Genomic DNA, 25,059 nt, shown 5'->3' on the forward strand with positions numbered 1-25,059 from the left:
CTGCTACAACATGTATTTCAAGCAAAAATCTTTTTTTTTAATGCCACGCACAGTCCCACCACAAGCTTGCAAAGGACAGCTTTGCTTGAGGGCAAATACTTTACTTCAAAAACACTGCATAAATGAAAACCAGGCAGCTCACCACAAGCAGCTTGAAAATAGAAATGCAGAGACGGGAAAAAAACTAAACATCCCACTGGAGAATTAAACATTCCTATTTATAAATCAACCCACTGTCAGTTCATCCTGTACCCAAACCTTACTACTTCAGCCTCACCTTGAGTTAATATGGGATGTTCACGGTTTGGCATGTGGGATCCCAAAGTTTAGATTGACTCTCCGGTGCCAATTCAGTCAAAAGTAGGTTAATAGACTCTATATCTTCCAAGAATAAATAGGTTGAATCATAGTTCAGTCAGGAATCTGCCATAAAAATGTACTCTAGAGTAGAAAAATTCCCTGTCGGAATCCAAGGAAAGTCCATGGACTTTCCCCATACTATTTAATAGTAGTATCAAGCGGGAAAAATGATATTAAAACCACCTGAGTAGTATGAAAACAATCATAATCTAATAAATTCTCCCATTGTGATGATGGAATATGTCAAAATGGACAAAAAGAGCAGTAAAAATCAACCGTTTAAAGTCCTGGCACTTTGTATACAAAACGAAAAAGAAACAACCAGACTCGATAAGTCATGTATGAACATGTTAATCACTTGTCAGCATACTGAATTCTTAAACAAGATTAAACTGATGTCAAAGTCTTCTAAACACTACAGGGTTTCACAATTCAAACGAGGTGTCTTGCATTAAACAAAAATTACAGCTTGGGATTTCACAAAGTAAATAAATGAGAAGTGACGTATTGGTAGACGAGTACAGCACATATTATGCTGCACTCGAGAAAGCTGACTATGACTTTCAATACGTAAAATGCAAAAACTCGAGCTGGCTTCCAGAGAAACGTACAAAAGTTACAGACAGTTCTTGATATTGCCCGACTTTAAAGTAACGTAATGACAGCTGGGTGAAAAACAGACACCAGCAGACCGAAACAACCTGTCAGGTTCCTACATTTGTGACAGCCGTGGGGAAAAATACAAGCATGGGTACCCGGCTTGGGTACTCATGCTTGTATTAAAGAATGTGGCAATGAAAAGGCGAAGCTTTTAGCAGAACTGGTTGTTCCTTTCAATATTTACAGAGATATGCTTGACATATAGTAAATATTTGTGGAACAAAGGATTAGGCTTCATTAGGATTCAGCGAGCAGCGAGCCACAATTTGCTCCAAATAACTGTCATACTTATTACATAAGATCATCCTCTCCCTAAATCATCCTCTTTAAAGACAGTGACACACTTATAAATACGGCTTTATTGTACGTTTTGAAATCTACTTGTGCCTCTCATAACAGCTAGCGGGACTCTGATTATATTTACTCTACCAAGAACCCCGATACCTCCCCGGGATCTGGTTCATACTCACATCTGGCATTTAAATCTAGACTGCCTGCAGATGTGCATCTGACCTTGGAGCACTTCATCTTCACAACTGAGACAGTCCAGGATCTATCCTAATTTTGCAGCACTGCATATAAAAATCATCCTGAACACCTCCCGTGTCCACAGGTCAGATGTGCGGCGGGTTAGCTTTGTCTACCACAGCATCCTTTATGACAGGAACACCAAGGAGACTAAAATTAGAACGTGGGAAACAAAAGCTAAAAATTAGGGGGTGGATGATTTCAAGGATTTTGCTGTCAATGTGACTGCAAACACTATGCAAATCAAGGTAAAAATTTAGTTCGATGTCCCATTAAGGCATTAAATAAATCACCACTAATATCACAAAAATATTAATTGTAATCATCGTCTCTATGTGCATAATGAGCATGTGGGGGAGGGCTACATTAATCAGGAGGAGGATATTTCTGTTCGCCGTTGTGATTTCCTCTCCTGAACTTTTTATTTTGCTGGTGCCGTGTAGAGACACGTGCATATAAAAACAGATGGACTGAATAATTGTAATGGGCCTTATTTTTAAGGTTTTAAAGCACCAAATTACTACAGGCCCCCTTTTTTAACCCAAGAGTAGGTAAACATGGTTGTTACGGTTATCTGTAAAAAGTAAACACAAAACATCAAAACACATTTCTGAGCACATGGAGTGATGCATGAAAGAGCAGGGTAAACAGCTTTATCCTGATGTTGTCGATCAGTACAATGGCCGTCCAGCTCAGAAAGATAATAGCTTTGTAACAGGTGCTTCCTCCACTGCCTTGTAGGGGCCCTGGCTAAATATCAGTACTCACCATAGGTTCTGCTCTCACTTCTGCCGTCCTCCAACCACAACATGTTTTGTTCCTCTCCTAACTATACACTAATGCAGTGCGTGGAGTAAATGCAAAACCTTAAAAAAAGAAATAAACTTGCTACAGAAGGTCTGGTGTTGTTCTCAAAAAACAACAAGAGATGATATCTGCGACGTACTTCAGATGTGGTGACCAACATCTCCTTTTCTACCCAAGCAACCGGCAACCTCTGGGGCTGAATCATGAAAGCAGGGTTGTAGGGTTGCCAAAACATGCAGCGTCCATATCCTGTGTGAGGTTTTATGGATAGTGATGATACTATTCAGTCAAGTGCAGGCACAATATGAGATGGTGGGCTGTGGGTTAATGGTAATATTTATCCTCCTTTATACCAGAACAAAATCAGCTGGTAACCGTTCGTTTGAATGTGGCGAATACATCCGCAAGTTTGGTTTTATAGTGAAGATGCTGTATAAACTGTGGGTGTGACCATTCAACCATGCTCCCTGCAGGACATGCAGCTCTTAACCCCACAGAGACTACCAGAGTTTATCAACCACCCAGCAGAGCTATGCAAAGAGCCCTAAAGTCTACAAGAAACTACAAGAAAAAAAAAAGAATTCATTAGTGCAACATATTATTCTGTGACTGGAATTAATCTTTTCCCCTTAGTTTCAGTATTTTTTCACCTGAAATTTCAAATATGTTCAAGTTGTGCACAGGGAGTTCAGATTATTATAGGAATATTTTGCTGGAAAATCATGTCTGAAAAAGCACAACGCTGAGACTGATTTCAGAAGCTGGGTCTGTACACCTGCACTCCTGAGAGTGATAGAGAGATATTTCAAAGATAAATATTTAAGGCACGTAAGTAGAATTCATAAGTGAGAGGAAGTAAGGGACTCTGCAGCTATAAGCTATGTCACCAGCCACTGATGTAGTCATCATCAAGTAGTCATTCACATATTTACAAGCAACTTTCATTCACATGTAACCACGTAGGGGAATGTTTGGAGCGAGCATGTGGGTGGTTCAAGATAGCCGTGGTATCCCAAAACTGGCACCATTTCACTGCTATTGTTTTTGCGTAGGTCCCAGTGGCACGTGAGATTGTTATTAACCATCATCACTTTCATGTATTGTTTGCTCGGAACGAGTATTTCCATGTTATTCTCAAACTTGAAGTCGATTAGGAAATAACATTTCTGTTAAGTGGACAAGTCAAAAAGCTCTGCCTGTATTTTATCTAAAAGTATGTGTGCTCTCCTGTGTACCGTGGCTCGATTTCATCCTGTGTATTCCCATTTCCTGGTTAGCTCATATCATGGAAAGTCCTGCCTGCTTGACAACTCCAGCTTTGTTTCCTGATGTGTTTAGCTTCACTGGCACATAAAGCATTGATTACTCATCTGTGGATCTTCCTGATGTGCACATGGTCCCATTTTCCCGCTAGCTGGAAGGGCTTCCTGCTATTTGGAATGCACTGTTTAGTTTCTCTCTCATAGTTTTACAAACATCAGAAGACTGACGTGCAGTGCGACATGTCACACATGAGCCAATCCATAAGGTGATATAATTAGGTTTCATTCTTTCATAAGTCAGTTATTTGGCAATAAGCCTAAATCGGACTAACAAGGCCTGCTGATTATGAACAATGCAGTAAAGCTTTGTCATGTTTTGCTTATCCAACCAACAGAGAGGTTAGATAAATGACCCCTCATAGCTGAAAGGGTGAGTCTTCTCTCAAGTGAACTGAACTTGACCTAAGCCCAGATGCTAGGAGGTTTAACAAAACAGCTTTGGTGTTCTGGTTAGATATGAGACAAAAAGCTTCAGTTATGCTTGGCTAAAATCTTAAACTTTAAGACACTTGATGCATTAAAAGAGATTTTTAAGGCATTAAAGCAGAGTACGCTTCTTTCATTTGTGCTTATTATATTGCCTAACCTGTAACCTGGGCATACATATATGACATAGATATCACTATATTGGGTGCTATTTAATAGATCATTTTTATTTTATATACTATATTACCATAGTTGGAATATTGAATATTCTTGAACAATGCTAAACAAGTAATCATGTTTTTGTGTTTTTAATCGACTATATTTTATCAGTAAAAAACATTCGAGGGCTCTCGTTCTAATCGCTGTGTGTGCACTCACGTTACCCTTCCTGTGAAGTGTCTTTACTTTTATCTTGGCTCCTAGATGGGTGGAGAGGATATGCAACATTACACTGGACAATCAGGGCCTTTATCGCCTCTCTGAGGCAGAAAAAAATGGCATGCAATTCTTCTCAATAACAGTTTCTAACACTTGTGGCAGATCTCTGAACCTCAATACGCTGCACTACAACTGCAGCTTAGTGCAGGTAAACGAGTCACTTACTTCCCATAAGGGTCGAAACTGCTGCTTCTTAGAGGGAGTAAAGTTCACCCAGCATACCACTGTTATCATGCTGTACTCCTTTTGTTAAATTATTTTTATTCTTGCACAAAAATTGGCTTTGTTGTCTTACAAATAAATATTCAGTCTCTTTATCATATCATATTATATCAAGGTCAGATTTTTCTTAGCCATATTGCCAAGCTCTATGAGGTGAGTAGAACTAGGAATACGGTTAATATTGCTCTTATATATTTCACACACATAACAGTCAAAAGAAAACAACGAGTACGGGAGGAGTTTGCTTCAAAAATAAATTACAGATTTAATCTACGAAGGTGGTTGCTATTGTTTAGTCATTGTAAAGCACATCTATATGATTCTGCCAGTTGAAAAACACTTCCATTGAGGTTTTTTTTTTTTTCCATTTTCATTGCTTAAGTCCTTTGCAGGACAAGAGCAAGATGACAAGAAAACAAATAGTTACAGTGAACATTTTAACCTTAAACATAAGACTTAAAGACCCTGTTTGTTTGTGTGTTGGGTGATGTTGTAGCAGTACTTTCACCAGGAGGGTGTTTAAAAGAAGCCTAAAACTTTTTAAAGTCCCAAATTGAAGTGGAGAAAAGTCTACCAGCAACTAAAAAGAAACGGTGGCAGATATCTTAACAACTCTAATGGATCAGCAGAGAAATTTTTTTTTTCAGGTTTTTTGTCTTTTTGTTATAACAACAAATAACTTAAACACAGTTTAAGTTAGTACTTTCTGTTTTTTTGTGCAGTGGACTAAATTTGAGTTTCACTATAATTTCAAGGAACACTTTTACTTAAGGGGGGGCGCAGCCCACGTCTTGCTGCAGTCAGGTCCAAGACTTCGTCTTCCTGAGAATATCTCTAATTAAAACCATATTTTAAATTTCAGTTAGAATTTCCCCATTTGTACTCTGGCCCAGTGGACATAAACTATCCACACATGACACTTGCAGTTCACATTTTTCTAATAACTTGAGCATCTTTTCTGGAAGTGAAGCCTTGTTCCTCATTACAGCAGGGATTTGGAGGAAAAGCAAGAGTTCAACAAGTTAAAGTTCTAGACAAGAGACATGACACATGTGAGTCTGGTCAAGTCAGGTCACATTCCTTTAAAGGAAGATGGGCCCTGAAGTTTAATGTTTGAACAACAACAAGCAGAGAAACAAAAAAAAAAAATCCCAAAAATCTCTGTTGTAAGATCATATGCTGTTACAATACATGTACTTCTCTGCATTTCATGCAGGTACTCTGTGTGTTTGCATTTACTGTATATGCCACAGGAAAAATGCAGCCTTTCAACAACAGAACACAGAGTACAGTAACCTTTCTCCAATTTATCCTAGTGTCTCTCTGTTATCAGCTAGCTTTGGATTAGCCTACTGTAGGAGCACATGTGATTTAGTGTTGTTTGAATGCAGGACACTAATTGCAATGCCTCAGAGAGCACCATATGCACTACAATCCCTACAACTTGTAAACTGAAACAAGGAATTTCCAAAAACACAAGAAAAAAAAGTTCATAAAATAGCAGTTATACTTTTTAGAACTCAGTGTCAGAATTTAGACCTTGTCTCAGTATCGAAGCATAGCCAATGCAAAACCACAGCTTGGATAGACAAACTAATTTCTAAGATGCTTAGAAATCACAGGTGTAGCTAGAGAGGGAAAAAAAGGGAAAAGTCAGTTGGAGTTTTTAAGGTAGGCTGTCACCGATTTAGTTTTGTTGCTAGTAAACCTTTCTTGATTTCAATCTTAGACTTTCAGAAGTATAACACCCTTCAACAAAAATATTTGAGGTATCCAGTTAATATAACACTATGTCTTGCGTTTAACACAGCAGATGATCAGAACTGACCAACTGATAATCTTTGCTCCTCAGTCCCCACATCATTAGCTGCTACAGTGCATGCTACCTTACTTAACGGATGCCTTATGTGGCTATCAGCTAATTAGAAATAGCTAAACAGCTAATGTTAAAGTATGTACTGGACAGGGAAGTTTATGATACCTGGGCTTGACTTCATAAAATTCCTCATAAAGACTGTGGTGTTGGTCTGTAAGATGCTTTGCCAAGTTTGCTGTGCTACTGTTTATGTGTTCAGCTGCTAGTGAGGAGAGGGGCTGAGTGTTAGCTACAGGCTTTTGGATTCAATACCGTTACAAATGAGTAAAGGAGTATCTAATCCGATCCGTGACTTTTTAGTATCAATTAGTAACAAAGTATCTTTTTTTTGACAACCATCCTTGGTACATACAGTATACTGCTTAAAATGCCTATGGAATTAAGTATTTTCAGAGGTATGGTATTAGTATCACTAACCTGCAAAAAACTACTAAGTAACAAAGTAATGTGTCGTTGGGACAAATGTTAACCAAACCACAGGCTTGTAAAGGGGAAAAAAGGTTAAAAGATTAAAACTGTATTTGCTGCAATAACTCCACATCCCAACATTTGAAACCGCCTGACAAAGTCATTTATATCATAGTTACTTGATTTATTCATTCCTACTTTTTAGCCTAGATGTGCTGCATATGCTGCATATCCTGTCAACAGAATTTTCAAGGACTGTTCTGAAGAATGAATTTAGGTTTACCACTGACCCCTATATTGGGTCAGTGGGATAAGAAAGTTCAACTTTGGGCAAACAGCAGATATGTAGAGTTGTGGAGAGATGAGGAAGACTAACACTTCACCTCAGCGTGACAGACCGACCCTCGTGTCAATCAAGAAAACATCTAATTTTAGTTTTAAGGACCACGAAAATGCATACCAGAGATGACTCAGGCTAGTGTGAGACCATAATGTCGTCTGAATATTTATTGTAATGCTACATCTTCAGGCACTTTCATGCTGGCTTGACTGATTGGAACACTGTAGGCGCCATTTGTGTACGTGTCTTTCATTTACCAATTTAAGGAAATTATTGCTGTGGAAAGTATTAGAACGATGCAATTAAAGCCAAGATTAAATTAATTGTGGAAAATGGGAAGAAAAAAAATGCCCCAAGGTCACGATAATTATTTCAATCAGTCAGAAACCTAAAAACAATAAAAATGCACACTGAAGCACATACCAGGGCTGGGATACGCAAATATTTTTATTATTTAATAAATTATTTTAAGTAATAAGCAATTGTTACATCTGCCGACAATCATTTCTCATTAACTGACTAATTATTTCAGCACTGAATTATATAGCACTAAAACTTCACTTTGTCTTTTTGCATAAAATGCAGAGCCCCAACTTGAGCGCAATGTGGCGAGCCGTGTGCCTAGCACATGATCAAAGGACACTGATTTGAGGCTACATCTTCTGAGGAGATACTTTGTTTTCCTACTGGGAATTAGAGAGGAGACAGCAGGAATGAGTCTGTTGACAGAACATTGTCCGCAGGCTACATGTAATAGACTCACCCTCATGTTCAACACTGAACTTTGTGGTGCTTAGGAATGTGTTTGACCTCTCAGGCATAGTTGTTAAGATACTTCACCTCACCCAACACACATAAACAGATGAAAACCCAAGTCGAGCATAAACACAAAGACCTATTCATTTCTATTGCACAGTGTGTTGTGTATGTAACTCTCAGGGGATGATAATGTCACTTGAGTTAAAGTATTATATAAGAGATTTTTTATGGGCCTCTAAATAATTTTATTCAACCAAATTAATACCAGGTGGTCAAGTCAGAGATCAGCCAAAAATGAGAGGATTTAAAAAAAGAAAAAGAAAAAAAAAAGACAATGTGTAAATAAAGTGATGGGTCACCACTCATTGCAAGAACAGGTTTAGTGACCCCTGTGAAACTCTGTTGAAGGGATTCTTCTGAAAGATATTGGTGTTTTGATGCTGCAGTACTCCAAAATCCAAAATTAGGTGCTAATCTGGTCACTTTGGAGGCGATGGCATGTGCTAGAACAGCGGTCCCCAAACCCCTGGGCCTCGGACCGGTAACGGTCCGTGAGTCATTTGGTACCGGGCCGCGAGAGTTGAGGCTCAGGTGTGAAATGTATGGTTTTCAGGGTTTTTTTGGTATCGTTTTTATCGTTAACTCTGTTTTCCTGGATCTTTTCACGTGTGTTATGAATAAATCTTCTTTTTTTCGGTACCGGTACTAGTTTTATTTTGTTGTATTTATCCGCGATAGGCCGGTCCGTGAAAATATTGTCGGGCATAAACCGGTCCGTGGTGCAAAAAAGGTTGGGGACTGCTGTGCTAGAATATGAACTCCTCAAACTATGTGACCTTTCATACACTGTGGATGGTGGTGACCAGTCCCATCAGCCTAAAAAATGCATAATTGAAATGAGGTAATCACTTGATTTTGTATTCTATTTGATTGGATTTTGTCGTGTACACAAAACATAATGATTTGTACATGCAGGATTGTGCAAAGGTCTTGAGCCACCCCTGATTTCTTTATATACTGCTAGGAAAATGCAAGTGATCTATTCAAACATCCGAGAGCATAAATGGAAATAAAAAAACAAAAACATCATTTGTACAATTCTAAGGAGCCTGAAAGTCAATATTTGCCGTGACTTCTTTTAATCTATCACGCAGCTTGAATTCTTTTAAGTAAGCTTTTTTTTTTGGGCATTTTTCAAAGTAGTCTTCAGGAATAGTTCTCTGGGTGTCTTGAAGGACATCCAAAGCTCTTCTTTGGATGTTAGCTGCCGTGTGTTTGGGATAATTGCTATGCTAAAAAAAAAAAAAAAAAAAAAGCAGTTGCTAATCAGACCTTTTCCTCATGTTATCACATGGTGGATCCAAATCTTACATTACTTTACTGCAGTTCTACCTAAGCTGCAACTCTGCAAGTCCATCAGTTGTGACAAGATTAGGGCTCAAATTGTGATCATAAATATTTTGTACTTGTAAATCAGACTGCATAGCTGTGAACTGAGTTTTATAACCTTGTAAACCAAAATATCTCAAAATTTTATGTTTGTGCATCCACAGATGAGAGTTTCTGTGTAAAAAAGATTTGTGTTCGTGAAAAATATTTACACAAGTTACAATTTTTTTGTTAGGTCTGTTTACAGATACAAAGGAAAAAACTTGTGTGCGAGTTTCAACTTGCAAGTACACATTTTGACCAGATTTTTCTTCCTTTCAGCTGATTGGTCAATGTCCGCATGTGCTGCTCTCACTGCTAACTAGAGCAAAGCTACAGCAGCACTGGCTGGAATGCAGTTGCAAACCATGACAGAGCCTCCACCATGTTTTATAGATAGCTGCAGACACTCACTGTGTTATCTTTGGCATTTTTTATAGATTAAATAAAATACATGGGAATAAACGATGTGTTGTTACACTTTATTACTAGCAGGGATAGAACTGGTTCTTTGCTAAGCTGCCTGTTATGTGTAGACACAACATTGGTTTATGCATTGAGTTAGGTGCCTTTTTTATGCTTGACTGACCTTCATAAGCCTGGAAACCCGTTGGAAACCTCAAGAAAACTTTGAAACAAATTACCAGAACGTCTGTGTCGTTAGAAGCAAAATAATAATATGCACTCTCTCTTTTTATGTCTGTCACCTTATATAAAGATCTTTTTAATCACTAGAATCTTGAATTTTTTTTCTTGCCATGAACGTCATCTTACTTAGCAACAGATTTTTTTTTTTTGCAGCCAGTAATGACATAATAATTTTTTTTAAAATATGTGCATAATTAATAACTCATGATTGATATTTCAATTACAGTGAGCAGCCTGTATTCGTACCTGTTGAAAAGAGAAATAAAGGCTGTCTGAGTGGGATCATTATAATCGATTTTAACAGACTTGATTTCTTTTATGTGCCATTTGTACAACAAACAACAACAACAACAACAGAGAGAAACCTTTTCATCATAAACTGGCACAGGTAGAAGACATGAAGGTTTTTAAGGTGAAATTTGCAGGCATAAATAACAACTTTAACCAGCACTTTGCACTTTAATCAGCAAAAGCAAGCTTGGACAAGCTTTTGTGTTTGTTGTTCACAAATAGATAGATCAGATCAAACAGCTTTAAGTCCATGTGGTTGTCTGACAGTGTAGACTTTACAAGTACTATTAATAGAGCCCATAAAACAAGAAAGGAGAGAGTGTGTCGGAAGCAGAAGGCTTTTTGAGAGGGAACAACAGAGGAAGAATAAAAAAACCTTAATTTGATACCAATATGGTGTCAACAACTGAGCAGCTTATGGCCCTTAACATGCACTGAGATTTAAAGGGTGCTTGCAATTAGACAAGAAAACTCAGTAGTTCAAAAATAATACCAGACGGTCTCAATTTTTGCCAAAGTAATACTCTGACAGTGTTGCTTCCCACCAGGACTAGTGCTGGGTAATGCTTTAACATCTTGAATATGACCGGTAACTACTTTAGTTTATTAACGAATAAATATTTAGTTAAACTAAGTATTTCTGGCACTGACCAGCAAGGGCTGCAACTATTAAACATAAAGTTAATTGGTAACACATTTCCCTACCTATTACTGTAGGACCAGGCTTTTTTTTTTTCCTTTAAATTGCCAATGAATAGGTCTTTTCCCTATTTGGCTTAAATAAGCCAGCGTCTGTAAACGCATGTCTAAAGCCACAAGAAGACCAATTGGATAACTGAATATGTTGATGGGCTAGCTGCGTGCAAGTAAATTACTCTAGAAATATGAAAATAAGCAGCCTTAGACTTATTACAGCTCACCACATTCATTTTGAACAGAATAAGCGAAAAATCAATAATCACATGGGGAGCCACATTTAGCCTTCTGCATCATCATTGGATTCAGGTTAACCTTTGCATCGCTGTGTCAGTCATATTTACAACCTTCTGCTTAGCTAGCTTCTGTCACATGACGACTCAGTGAGGACCTTCACAGAAAAAGTTAACGAAAACCAAACATAGATTTGTTTCTACCAACAGTATTGGGGAATTTTTTTTTTTAATCACCCTATAAGGAAAAATTGTTACTTACTTCTGTTTATTTGCTAATGACCCAGACAGCAATTATCATTGCTGAAATTTGGTAAAATAAATAAATAAAACATTTTTTTGGATTGCGAAAACTCCTAGGGGGGGTCCTAAAGTTGCACTACCTTCAAAGTTAGCTAATTTACAGTATAGCATAAGGATGTGACCCAATTCTGAAAAGCGAGGTGATGGAAATGTACTAGGTGCACTGACCTCCATCTACAGACCTGGCTCATCCATACCAGATGAGTTCTTGGGCTGGTTCCTATCATCATCACTTGCCTGCAAAGATTAGAAACACATTTTTCCGAGCGCAAGTTGTAAACGCTTTTTCTTGGTGCATTCCTCATCTGTGGTTATTTAGTCTGCTGGGGGCCTGTTGTGACCGCAAAATGCTTTTCGTGCTCAGCTTCATCCACTGATGTGCTCCTTAGTGTTTGTAAAAAGCAATTTTCTTTTTCATGGAGTGGAGAAAATCTGCAAATAATAATGGTTTACATACCAGCTCAAAACAGGGCCAAAATGCAAATTGCTGAGTGGGTCTGTTAAACACTATGGTGTATCTTCATTAAAGCTTCAAAGTTGGAATTTCAGTCATTTGGCCCCTGACCAAAGTTTGTCACACACAACATAGTAGGAAAGTTAATTTCTGGAACAACCCCCTCTTTCCTGTCCTTGCTTACCCCTCTGGGTGCTTTTTTTGTTTGTTTCTAATCAGGAAGATTTGAAAGACTTGAACATATGAATCCTATTCAACATGTTATTCAACAGTCCAAACTAAACTTGCAAATACTGTCATATCTTCAAAGTACAAAATGTGATTTTTGCAACAAAAAAAAAAAGAGGAAAAAAAACCCGTCCTTTTTTCAGTGCCTTTAGTGAGAAACATCATTCCTATGCTTGCTTTGCAAACTGGGAATCCAGTATGTCTTAATTTGAGTCCAGGCTGACACATAATGAAGAAGCATTGGTGGGGATCACTCCGGAAAGATAAAAATTCACACACCCACACAAGCCCAAAAAGAATGCTATGCGGGTCCTCAATGACATCTGGAACCACTAAACTAATAGATTCAGCTAAACGTGTTTCAGTGTTGCTAAATTTAAACTCCATGAATCTTTGACAGGATACTTAAGGGATGATGCAGAGAAAACAGAGCCACCTTGGTTTCTTTTTCTCAGACACACTTAGAGTAAACTAGGGTTTGAACTCAAGAAAAAAAAAAAAAAACAACTCGCCAGTCTAGACACATTCTCTTCATTTCATTTCTTGAACTACGCCAGTCACCGATGTGGTTTGTCGGCTTTGAGGAGCATTGAGCTTTGCTGCATGACACACGGTTGCTCGTATCTAAATAATGACTCCCAATGAGACATTCCTGTCGGCCACCAGCAGGCTCAGTTAGTTACACAAGAAGACGCCTGCATGCCATTCAAACCGCCCACTCACAATATGTCCGTTTGTGGCGGAATAACAGCCTCACTTGTCCTCATCTGCCTTATAAATACCGCTGCGTAAACAAAAGTCTGAATAATAGCGTCTCTTTGACCGTGACAGAGATCCTAAAGATTTCAGCTGCAGCCATACAGCCATCGTTTAATCAATCATTAAAAGATAAACAAACCTTTTTTCGTAAATCATCTAAAAGATGGAGACAGAACTATAATGTTAAACTTTTAAATCTTATATTATATCGATATATTATATGAAAAGAATAAATTATAAACTCCACTCCACAAATGACTATCATAATGAAAAACTTACCTCATCTAAACCTGACTTTTTGTGGAATGCCAAATGTTTGCATAAACTAAGTTTATCTTGGCATAGATATCTGACCCACATTATGCAACTTGTATGCGGTGAAGTTACAAAAGGGTCACAATTTAAAGGAAAAAACAAAACAAAAAACAACAGAGTGTCTTAGCAAGGTGTCGAGTGACCAACCCTGACAGCAGTTTTAATGCATCTTGGCATAGAGTATCTCCCTGAAACACTTCTGGATGGCTGAATACCATTCTTCCACAAAATATTCACTTTATTTGTTGTTTTGATGATGGGGATGGGGTGGAGAAAGCTGCCTAACAGATGTGGTCTAAAATCTTTCATAAGTGTTCAAGAGGGCTGAGATCTGGTGGCAGCAAAAGGCCGTAGCATGAGTCACAAGATAGGAAAAATACATGCAGATCCACTCCAAAAGGCGAGGCAGGTGACGGGCTGAAATATGTATGAAACACACTGACAAGAGCAGAGCAGTTTTATATATTTATTGCATTTGGTAAGGTGTAACGTTTGGCGTCGACCTGCTCTCCATCAGAGGACAATCAGGAAGAAGTTGGTCTGATGAAGAGCATGTGTGCTCCAAACTTTACACCCTACCAAAATGCAATAAAAAGATAAAACCTGAGTTTTGCATGTGATCACAGAATGAGTCAAATATTGTAAAACCATGCAGCGACCTCTCTGGCCCCATTGATGTGTTCATCCTGGCAATGATCACTTTCATGACAAGATAACAAAGTATTGATTTACAGTGATCTTTACCTTATAAGGCAGGGGTTTCGAACCTGTGGCTCAGTGTGACTTTGACTCAAAAAAAAAAAAAAAACCGACCTGCAGCTGAACTTCAGTCAAAATTAAACTGAAACTGGTCAATTTTTGAAAGTTTCACTATTATTTAAGTTATTAAGTTTTGAGGCTATATATTTTATTGATTATCAAAGGAGGCTACTTTTCATTTGACTGATGCCCAAAAACAAAGAAGTCTCAAAGTGGGTGGCATAGCTTTATTCTCAAAGTACCCCAAACAGGCTGGTAGTTAGGATTAACAGTTTTAGTATTTTCAGTTCTATACTTTCTATAAAACCTACTTTTTAAATTATTGTTATTATTTTAAAACACATGGATCAACAATATTATACATGAGCTAAAACTTAATATTGTTTTGCAGAAAAAGAAGAAATCTGGCAACAAAGCTGTGCAACCGTTTGGTTGTTACATTCAAGTCAAGCATTGAGGAGAGCAGGCGCTGCCTCGGTGAAGTGAGAAAAAAATGAAACAATGTACAGATGAGCAGGACAGCATCATGTGCAAGTACTGCGTTTGGATGCAAAGTCCTTTTGCTGTTTTCCCTCTCTGCTGGCTGCCTGAACCATTTAGCTTAGTCATTAAAAGCTTATCTGCAGTAGCTAATATAAATGAACAAAACAGATATAACGCAGGCGCTCGTGTCCTGTGCAGTAAGATACTGTTAACTGCTAATGTTACCCCAGAGATTGACAGTTTTCCCAGTGCTGAGAAGCAAATATTTGTTCATCCATATATTGTCCATATAAGGAAAACAGACCCCCAGTCACAGACCCCTTAGTCACCCTGCAAAAGAAAAAAGGAGGGGAACAAGCTAGTATCTATTCCCTTAACATGACTTAACAGGAAGCTGGAGAGAGAATCAGAAATGGAGACCAGATAGCAGGGTGGGCAAAATGTGAAAAGGAGACGAAAGGGGTTACCCAATTAGTGACTGTGAAAAGGGTTTAAACAAACTGGAGTAAACAATTTAGCTGAAACAGGAAATGCCAATATCTGATACACAAGCTCCAAAGGGCAAGAGAAAATTCCCTGGGGTGTCATCTGTCATCTGACGCTGAAAATACTTCAGATTTCTTTTTTTCCCTGTGACAAATGTTTCTTATGATGCAGCGCTTTCCACAAAACACGTTTCCTAACATTGAATCAGGAAGCATGTAGTGTTATTCAACAAGGTCCACCGTTAAACACAAAGTGGGGTCAGCACTTCAAATGGCACAATCGTTAGTTACCATGAAGATGGAAATATTTAGATACCAGTCAATCAGAATTAACTATCAAAGCAAAACAAGTGTACACTAAAGGTGAAATATCACAGTTCTCTTAATGAGACGTGCTGTGGAGGTAGTGGTAACAGAGGCCAAAGGAAGGGTCAAATTTCTAGATTTTTTCCCCTCGTTACTCATAAAAGCTCAGTTTATCTAAAATACTGCGGTGAAAATGCCTTTTTGTTGCGAGAGGTCAGAGGAGAATCGCCAGACTGCTTTTATGCTGACAGCATGGCAACAGTAACTCAAACACTTGCTACAACCAAAGTATGCAGAAGAGAATCTCTGAATGTACAACACATCAAACCACAATAAACCAGACGGCTTGTAGTAGTGGAAGAACAGGGAACTGAGGCTACGATTTCAAAGGGCTCAGCACAATAGGACAATTTTAAAAAATGGGAAAATTTCTGTTATGACATTAAGACGGTAGGGTTAGCATTTGGTGTAAACAACATGAAAACATGAATCCATCCTGCCTTGTATCAATGATGATAGAATTTCTGAGCCATGTTTCCACCCCCTTGTTGCAACTATGCTACACAGAATTAAGGCTAAATAGCAGGTGAGTGTAAACTGGCACTAAGAGATCAACACTTTTAGAACCCTTGAGCCCATTTGTGAGTACAGAAGTAGGTATCATGACTTGCCATTTCCACCCCCTGAGGAAAAGCTGTTCCCTCCCAGTCCTTTTTGGGAAATCGCTGAATTATCTTTCCACATCCCTCTCCTGAACCTGCAGGTAAAAGCAAAGACAAAGACTGGTCAATCATTACAGAACACTTTTAGTGCATTAACATAGATTAAACAGGGCAAGCTTTAGTTTAATATTCACAGTGTAAAATTACTGTTCAAGTCTCAAGCACTGTACGGCATCAAGAAGGCACACCCGTGCTTTAATGTCAATACCAAAGTGGATCAACAACGGCAACATTTTTTTCCAAAGAGAACTTTCATACAACAAAAGTAACACATATTTATGAAAGAAATCCAGAAACAATACACACACATACCTGCGCACACACATACTCATGCACAACTAAAGAGCAATAGAAAATTACGACAAAACCTTTATTTCATCTGGAGAAGTGTTACCTGTTTCAGTGTCACACAGAGCTGTAATCTGTGTTACTGATATACAATCAATGACAGATAAATAATCTACTAATGTAGCAAGGCTGGAATAGTTTACTTGAACAGAAAAAAGTCATTAATGTATATGTATTTATGTATATAAGTCAACCAATTCAGCAACATGTTGATATGTAATATAACAATACCTCCATTTAAAGATTTCTCTTTATCAACAAATAAAAAATGAAAGTCAGCATGAAAGGATGTAACGTGGTCATGGTGGATGTAAAAGGTCATTACTTAGTTTCGCCTTTATCTGGAAAAAAACCCAAATCCTCTGATGATTTCTAAGAAAAGTCATTTAAAAGTGTTTTCACAACAACCAGGAAGTGAGAAAATGCTGAGAATTAATAACAAGAATTTTTTCTCCCTTTTTTACCTGTAAAAGGGAACTGAAAAAAAGATCGTACTGAAAAAAAAATAGAAAATACATTTGTAAAAAGAAATTTAAAATATTATGCGTGAAAGTCAAATAGGTTGAAAGGATGAGGATAAATGTATCAGAGAACTGGGGAGCAATTCATGCCAAACAAAACATGAACTACCGAGTTTCATCAAATCAACCCCTTCAGGAACTGGAAGTGTTGTCTGTTTTTCAGTATTTCCTTTTTTTTTTTTTTTGAGACAAGTCAGCAAATGTGGCTATGTTTTCTGTAAAATCATAACAGTACCAGTAAATTATTTTAGTTTATTTCCGGATACCAGTTAATACAAAATAACAAAACAAAACAAAACAAAAAAAAAAAAAAAAAAACTACCTTATTAAATAAACATATTTAACCACATGGGAAAAAAAATTGGTTCCTTCAATTTATCTGCTTTAACTGAAGATACGCTTCAAATAAATTAGGTCGGTGTGAGACGGTGTGCTAAAAGAATCAAATCATGGTTAATGAATACCACCTATCTTTTTGTGAACGATCTTCCAGCATCACTGCAGTATTATCACCAAAACCAATTCAATAACTCTGAAATGCATTCTTGCAAAGTTGGTGAAAAACTCGTTGTGGATAGAATAATGAAAAAAGTCCTGGTGAGACTGAGTAAGGCAAGATGTTTAAGGAGGAATGCGTGTGTGAGAGAGACATGAAAATTACAACATTAACACAAAGCAGATCACAGGACTCAGAAGGCCTGTGTCAGTGATAGCGTATGGACAAGCAAATACTAAGACAACATTAAGCTTATGGTGTGTGTGAGAATACTTTAAGTTATTTATCAGTAAACTTCTACACGCTTTTATGGAGACTAAAAGCATCCAAACCCTAGGTGGTAATTTTGTCACTGAAGATGTACAGTGAGGACAGTCTCCACTTAAATTCATATTATAAAAACCCACTGCTCCAAGCTAAAGTCCATAATTAATCTTAAATGCATATTACTGTGAAGTGAATACATGAAATTACTGAATGATCTGGTCAACCTCACTAATGGGAAGTTCACTACAACTGCTATAGATCGGTATCCAGCTCTCTGTCCCCACTATGTACTCTAAGTGTGGATGGCATTTATTGGTACATTACATTGTAAGGCATATGTATATATGCTTTCCTGCCAACATCAACAATTTCTTTAGGAAAATAACAAAAGTGAATGGCAGGGTTTGTTAGTGGTGACAGAGAGCTGGATACCGATCTATAGCAGTTGTCGTGAACTTCCCATTAGTGAGGTTGACCATCTAAAGCTTTACCGCTGAAATAACTCCCTCACCGATTTCCCCCAGGACCCCATATGGCCGGGTCTTGCAAAACCCCAAAACCAAAATTAGATGCAATAATTCACTTATGCAAAAACAATATGTATTTAAGACTTGATATATGACTGCAGCATTCTTGTTTAGCAATGTTGAAGGCTAATAAAAAAAAGCAGCTTTTATCTAATTAGGAAAAAATTCCCCCCACTTAACATGCCAAAAACTGTTTCACAACATACACTTTGTCACAATGTATTGCCTGACCCCATGACTTCATCTTCACGTTATTTTAAACTCTTAGTCACTCTCTGACAGTTAGGACACCCTTTCTATTCATTGGCCAAGAGAAAATTGCCTTTTATCAGGAGTACGAAAGAAACAGACAGAAATTGAATACATGTGTTTCGTTTTTTGGAATCCTTTTAACTAAACTGTATAAATAGCCCTACAGAGGTTTTTTAGTTTATGCAATCAATAAAAAATGTTGTTTTTGCTGTCACATATGGCGCTGAACATTTTTTGTAGAATCTCGATAATTAAAACACACTTCAAAAATATTTTTGAATTTACTACATGGAAAAATTTAAAAACAAAAAAAATTCCACATGCCACAATCAAAAGCATGATGTAAGTATTGGCTAGCACTAGAATCATATGAAACAGTTACAATGGTTAGGGAAATCAAAACCAAGCAATGTGCCTTTTAAACATAATTTATAACCTGCAACTTTAATTTCAGACAGTAAAAAAGAAAAAGAAAAACCCTCAAGAAGCCACACAAGGACATTTCTGGATGGATTTGACGATATTCCATCTTAGGATGTGTGAGGACACTGCACAGCATCGTATGGTAAATGCATTCTGCCCGTGCTGTTAGGAAGAGCGCCAAACCATAAGCAGCACCTGTCAAGCTCAGCATAGGAATAAGCAGGGAGGTTCTTCGAAAGTCTGCGTTTGTATGTGTACCTGTGCTGCAGCTAGGCTAGCAGCTTACGACAGCCTATGAAATATGGGTGTAACACTATGCATACGCCTCGTGAAATGCACTCACGCCTTTTCAGAGACAATTACTGTCAGAGATCTATTTATGTCTCCATACTTGCTCTCCTGGGCAAGCTCCACTTGGAACGTTTCGACGCACCAGCTGCTGTCCGTCAGCTATAGCATGCTAGCCTTGAATCCTGACAGTTTTATGGCGTGCCGAGTGTCAACTGACCTTGTTGCACGACCAGAATCTGTAACTTTCCTGCATACTCGGCACAGATTAACCAATCGGCCACCATTTGGAGTTCAAAAGTCAGATATCAGAGACCGTAAGTGAAAGATGGGCAAAGCTTCTGGAGATGAGAAATTATGTCTGTGAGCCCGAACTGATGAGTTTATGAGTTTAGTCTTTATCACTTATTTTAAGTCTTTCTGAATACAATGCAATGTTCGTTTTTTAAAATTGTTTTATTTATTTATTTATTTTAAAAATGTTGGTCCCATCAGAGTCAGTTTGCGTCACTATACAAATACATTTTGATGTGCAACAATTTCCATTTCTTATCAAGGTTTTCCAGTCCCCCCCCCCCCCCCCCAAAAAAAAACAACAACAAAAAAACCCCAAAAAAAACAATCAACATAAGCCACCAGTGATAGTGTAAGACCGACTCAGTGCACTTCAGCAGTCCTAAAGCAACACAGTCAAATGCTGTGACTCAGCAAGCTATTCAACAGACTGCTTATGAAGCCCCTGTGTCACAGTTTGGCAATAGGTCATATGCCAAGGGAAGCAGAATTGCTTGAGCAAACAGCAAAAAAAAAAAAACCCAACTGCAATACATTATCAGAATGACATGAGATCCTACAGCTGCAGCATTCATGCACCAAGCGCCTCAAGCCTGCTGTCAGCAACGCCATGAAATGTAGACCGCTGCAAAGGACAGCAACTAATTAATCATGCTGAAGCACTTTGGCCTTAATGGGACCGATGGCCTGGATTCGGAATTGTATGCAGAGTATTGCGCAAAGGTTTTAGGCACTTGAGATGTTTAGATTAATTCAGAAACATGCAGGGAGAGTCGTAAAAATTATCTTCAGCCACAACAAGTTGAAGGAGACCTGCAACACAGACGGTATGGGGGGGGGGGGGGGGGGGGGGGGGGGGGGGGGGGAGAAGCCTTAATCTAACATCACACAAGCTATGTACAAAAGGAGGCAGAAGACAGTGAGACTGCCTAAGTCAATGGTACTGTTTGAGTTGACTGGAACCACTTAGGGAATGGATTTAACCTCACACTCAGGTAACGTCCTGCTATCTATCTACCAGCTGCTGTTGCATGAGAGCGAGAGAGAGACAGCCACAGACATGTTTATTTCCTACTTAATGCATTAAGAGAAAGTAAAACGTGCTCCGCGAGCTGAAGAGCCTCATTCACATACAGCGATCAACAACTTAGTCTGCGTCTCATGTGCTGTGCAACACGCTCTCCCCTCACACACGCTCAGATTAATACCAGAATACGACAGAGCAGTGCAGGAAATAGCTAGCCTCTGGATGAACTCATTTACATTAAGCATTCATTTTTTAAAAATCAATCAAACAGACAGAAACTCCCTCGGTCTGCTTTTTCTCATTTTGAAATGCTGAATGTATCAAATTTCCACATGCATTCATTCAAAAAGACTGCAAAGGTGTGAAATACAAACTATTGCCTTGACTGGCAAGTTGTACAGGCTATCACTCTGGTCATCATTGGCCCTGAAGTTCATTGGCAAAAACCCTAGGACCTACCTGAAGTTCTTTAAAAACACTGTGCAAGCGTAGCAAGGAAAGCTGTGTACCACTGATACCAAGTCAGAGAGTTAAGTGACAAAAATAATTTGCGTCATTAACTTAGAAAGCATTGATGTTTTCCATTTACAGGCTAAAAAGAAAGAGAAGCCTGATGTTGTTTACACTATTGCCACGGAAAAGCATGTGCAGATATATCATGGCTTGTGCTGGAAGAACACCAGTCTGCCTGACCGTTACGTCTTCAGGTTTTTACAGCTCCTCTAATTGAAATCACATGCTTCGAGTCCTCCAGGTTCTAATTTTCAACCGCAGATGAAAATAAATGACAGAATTCCTCGCATTCCACGAGGCTGCACTCTCGTATTAAAACAAGCCGTGCTTTCAAATACGGCCCCCCTGATAACTATAAAGAACCCCATTGGAGAGGATAATAGAACCCAGGCCTGAATGCGAACATGCTAATTTGAACATCCGCTGGCACGACACGAGGGGGGGATACAGTTCAAAATCAACGCTTGTTTATTTATTTATTTATTTTACAGTTTTTTGGCATGAACTAAAATTGCCCAAGCCCACGGCACGCGTGTGTACGTTTAAAAGCACGGCGCATTTCCAGCTCAATAAAGCACAACCTCCGTGTGGTATGGCCCAACAAGAGGGCTGAAAAAACAAACAAACAGAAAAAACAAAACGTGAAATAAACGATACATACAAGTAATAATTTTTAAAAGTCTTCGGGGACTAACTTACTAGGAACACTAAATATTGGTGAAACAGCCTTTAGTAAGTGTTTAATAAGGAGATATGCACATTCCAGAAAAAACATTAAAAGCATAGATCTCGTAAACTGACACTTTGACCCCAGCAAACTCTTATCAAGGGTTTGTGGCAAACGGTAACAGCTTATAAAAAAAACAAAAATATTCCAAGTGTCCAGGAGAAAGATTTGTTTGTTTGTTGTCTTCCTAAAATCCTTTATGTTTAGCTTTAAACTCCTTTAAACTCCTTTCTTTGTAGTTTGTAGCTAATTTGTTTGACAAGCGTAAAAAAAGGATCATCATTTGGTCAAATCTAATCGGCCACTTAAGCAATCCTTACGCCTTGATTATAGTCCACTTTGGACACAAATGGCTGGAGACTCAATGGCTGAGTAGTCATTCCTTTTACACTTCTTTGAAGTCTCCTTCAAGTCCACCGCCTGGGGGCGCATGCTCAGTTGGTGCATTGGAATATATATTCTCTCCGGACGAGTCCACGCAGTCACACAACAGGCAAGCACATCTGAAACAGGCAATTTTTTTGCCCCGAGGACCAAAGTGGATACTAGCAGACACGGAAAGTATAATCTCGCCTTTAAACTAAACTCTAGATTTGCTAGAGTCAGTGCTGTCAGTGGTCACTGACACAATTGCAACAGGTATTTTGTTTGTAAATGCAGAAACTCGAGAAATCCGTGGAAATATTTAGGAAACAGTCATCACACTCAGATTGCGAAATGATCACTTTTCGACTGCCTAGTTTGAAGCTCCCCTGTCAATGACCCGGAGTGTTATGTAAGCAGCCTGAAGCTCATGCACGATAATATTTGATATAAAATATGATTATTGTTTAAAACGTTGCTTAAAATTGACTATACAGTAAATAGTTGCAATGCAAATCACAAAGGGCAAAAGATTCGAGCCGCTATCTCAGAGGAGATGTAAGAGGTGGCACGGAAGTGCTGTAAGACCATGGATATCCCCATCGCTTTGTGGGCAGCTCAAGAAATACAATATTTTGGATTTGATATTGGATCTGACTCTACATCGGGTATTGATTAAATCTATGGGCGATTTTACTGAACAGAAAACTGTGACAGGACGAATGAAAACATGCTTTAACCGTTCTATTATTAACTTTAATACATTTCTCACAGTTCACTAAATCATTTTTATAGGGATTATTAAATTCTATAGCCACTCTGCAGAGTTTCATGCAGTCTTTCTCCACACACACACAGAAATATGTGACTTAGATCGAATGAACCTAATAATTTATTACTCAATTGCGTGATTTAGCACAGTCCCAACAACAAGTGGGAAAAAAAAGTTGTTAGTCTTTCTTGATTAGAGCAGATGTTTCTCCTCTTAAAAAGAAAAAAAACCTCAATTTATCTTTCTGATTTATCTTCCTGCTGTTACTGTTGATAAAATACAGCCAGATGCTCATTTTACCATGTATGGAAAGGCCACCAGTGGACTCTGCCAGTTTACGTAACATGCACGTCACCGTCTAACCTCATTTTGGCCCAGGCACTTACACAGGTGGACCATTCTGGAACGGGTTCACAGGTATGGCTAATTCACTTTCTGTCACTTTACTGTCACTACCCGAATATAAGGAGAAATTCCATGCATAAACCTAAAAACATGATTTACTTTAAGCTATTACAGTGAATATGTAATTATCGTTTGAGCATAAACATTCTGCTGGATCTGCTCCATCCATAAGAGTTTAGGTTGACAATATAGTCTCCAGATGTGAAGAAATATGGCTATGGTAGCAATCTTCTTTATTCAAACAGTCACAGTGTGGGGACCAGCTCCCATTGTCTGAATAGCACCACAGTCGACGATGCTCAGTCACAGTTAACCTGACGATAAACATGGTTTCAAATCCTCAGCTACTATAGAGATCTCCTGTATGAAAACATTTGCACGCAAATTCTGTAAAAGGCCAAATCTTTCCTGTAACATCATCATTGTAGTACAGGGAGGCCCAGTTTGACCTCAAAGTTGACCACGATCAGGAAACTAACTTGTTCTGGATGTCCTGTGTTCAAGATATGCAAAGAAGTGAGCTTTGGTTTTATTTGCATGGTGAAGGGTACCACAGATTAGACAACTGTTGATGTCATAATTAGCTGAGGTCAACAGCTAATTCAGGAAGCTTAGTACAAACATGCAAAAAGATAAATTCCTTTTAGGTCATGCCCAGGTCAAAAGCCAGGAGAGGAGCTTTAGACAATTACAGTCAGTGCAAAAGAAAGTTTTCATAAGAATCTGTGAATTCCTGTGAAAAACTAACCTAGCGGCCAAGTGCTGCTAATCAAATGCACTTAATTGACTGGTCATTAGCAAGTGTGACTATAAAAGCAGAGGTTTTGGCAGTTTGCAGGTGTGGAGCATTCAGTTGTGTGTTAACACAATAACACAATCTTCCCAGGAGTCCCAGTAAATTCATCCCAAGGTCAGACCGTGCAGTGCTAACTCAAGAGCTACAACCTCCACAGACCTCAGTTAGCATGTTAAATGTTACATTCATGACAGTACAATTAGAAACAGACCGAATAATTACGGAGATTAGAGAGACCTTCTCTCTAAAAAAGAACAACACAGCTTAAGTTTGCAAAGTTGCACCTGAACAAACCGCAAGACTTTTGGAACAATGTCCTGGACTGACGAGACCAAAGTAGATATGCCTGGCCATAATGCACGGCACCATGTCTGGTTTAAACCAAACATGTCAGCACACACAGTTCGTACCAACTGTCAAGCACAGTGGTGGAGGTGTGATGATTTGGGCTCGCTTCCAAGCCACGGGTCCTGAGTCAACCACAAACACCTCTGTATACCAAAGTACTCTAGAGTCACGTGAGAGCATCTGTGTGACAGTTAAAGCATGGCCCAAACTAGGTTATGTAGCAGGACAATGATCCCAAACACAGCATCAAAGAATGGCTGAAAATAAAAGGATCAAGGTGTTTCAATGCTGTGTTAGCACCTTAAGAGAGTTAGGCATAGGCCACTTCAGTGAGAGAGAGCTTGATAAAGTAATACAGAAAATCTGCTAAAGGTGATTCAAGATGGTGAATCACGTGGAGCACTTGAGTTTCTTACAGGACTGCATAGAGATCTTT

General features: G+C 38.6%; 1 protein-coding gene across 1 annotated transcript in view; it reads right to left on the reverse strand.

Moving 5' to 3' along the window:
* sbf2 (SET binding factor 2) overlaps nucleotides 1-25,059 on the reverse strand; it is a 111,467-nt gene that overhangs the window by 78,546 nt on the left and 7,862 nt on the right. The window contains exon 2 of the mRNA XM_085163075.1: nucleotides 16,206-16,291. Within this exon, the coding sequence (XP_085019201.1) occupies nucleotides 16,206-16,291 (86 nt within the window). The remainder of the gene's footprint in view (nucleotides 1-16,205; nucleotides 16,292-25,059) is intronic.

The sequence above is a fragment of the Neolamprologus multifasciatus genome, chromosome 1, assembly GCF_963576455.1.
Source record: "Neolamprologus multifasciatus chromosome 1, fNeoMul1.2, whole genome shotgun sequence".
Lineage (NCBI taxonomy): Eukaryota > Metazoa > Chordata > Actinopteri > Cichliformes > Cichlidae > Neolamprologus > Neolamprologus multifasciatus.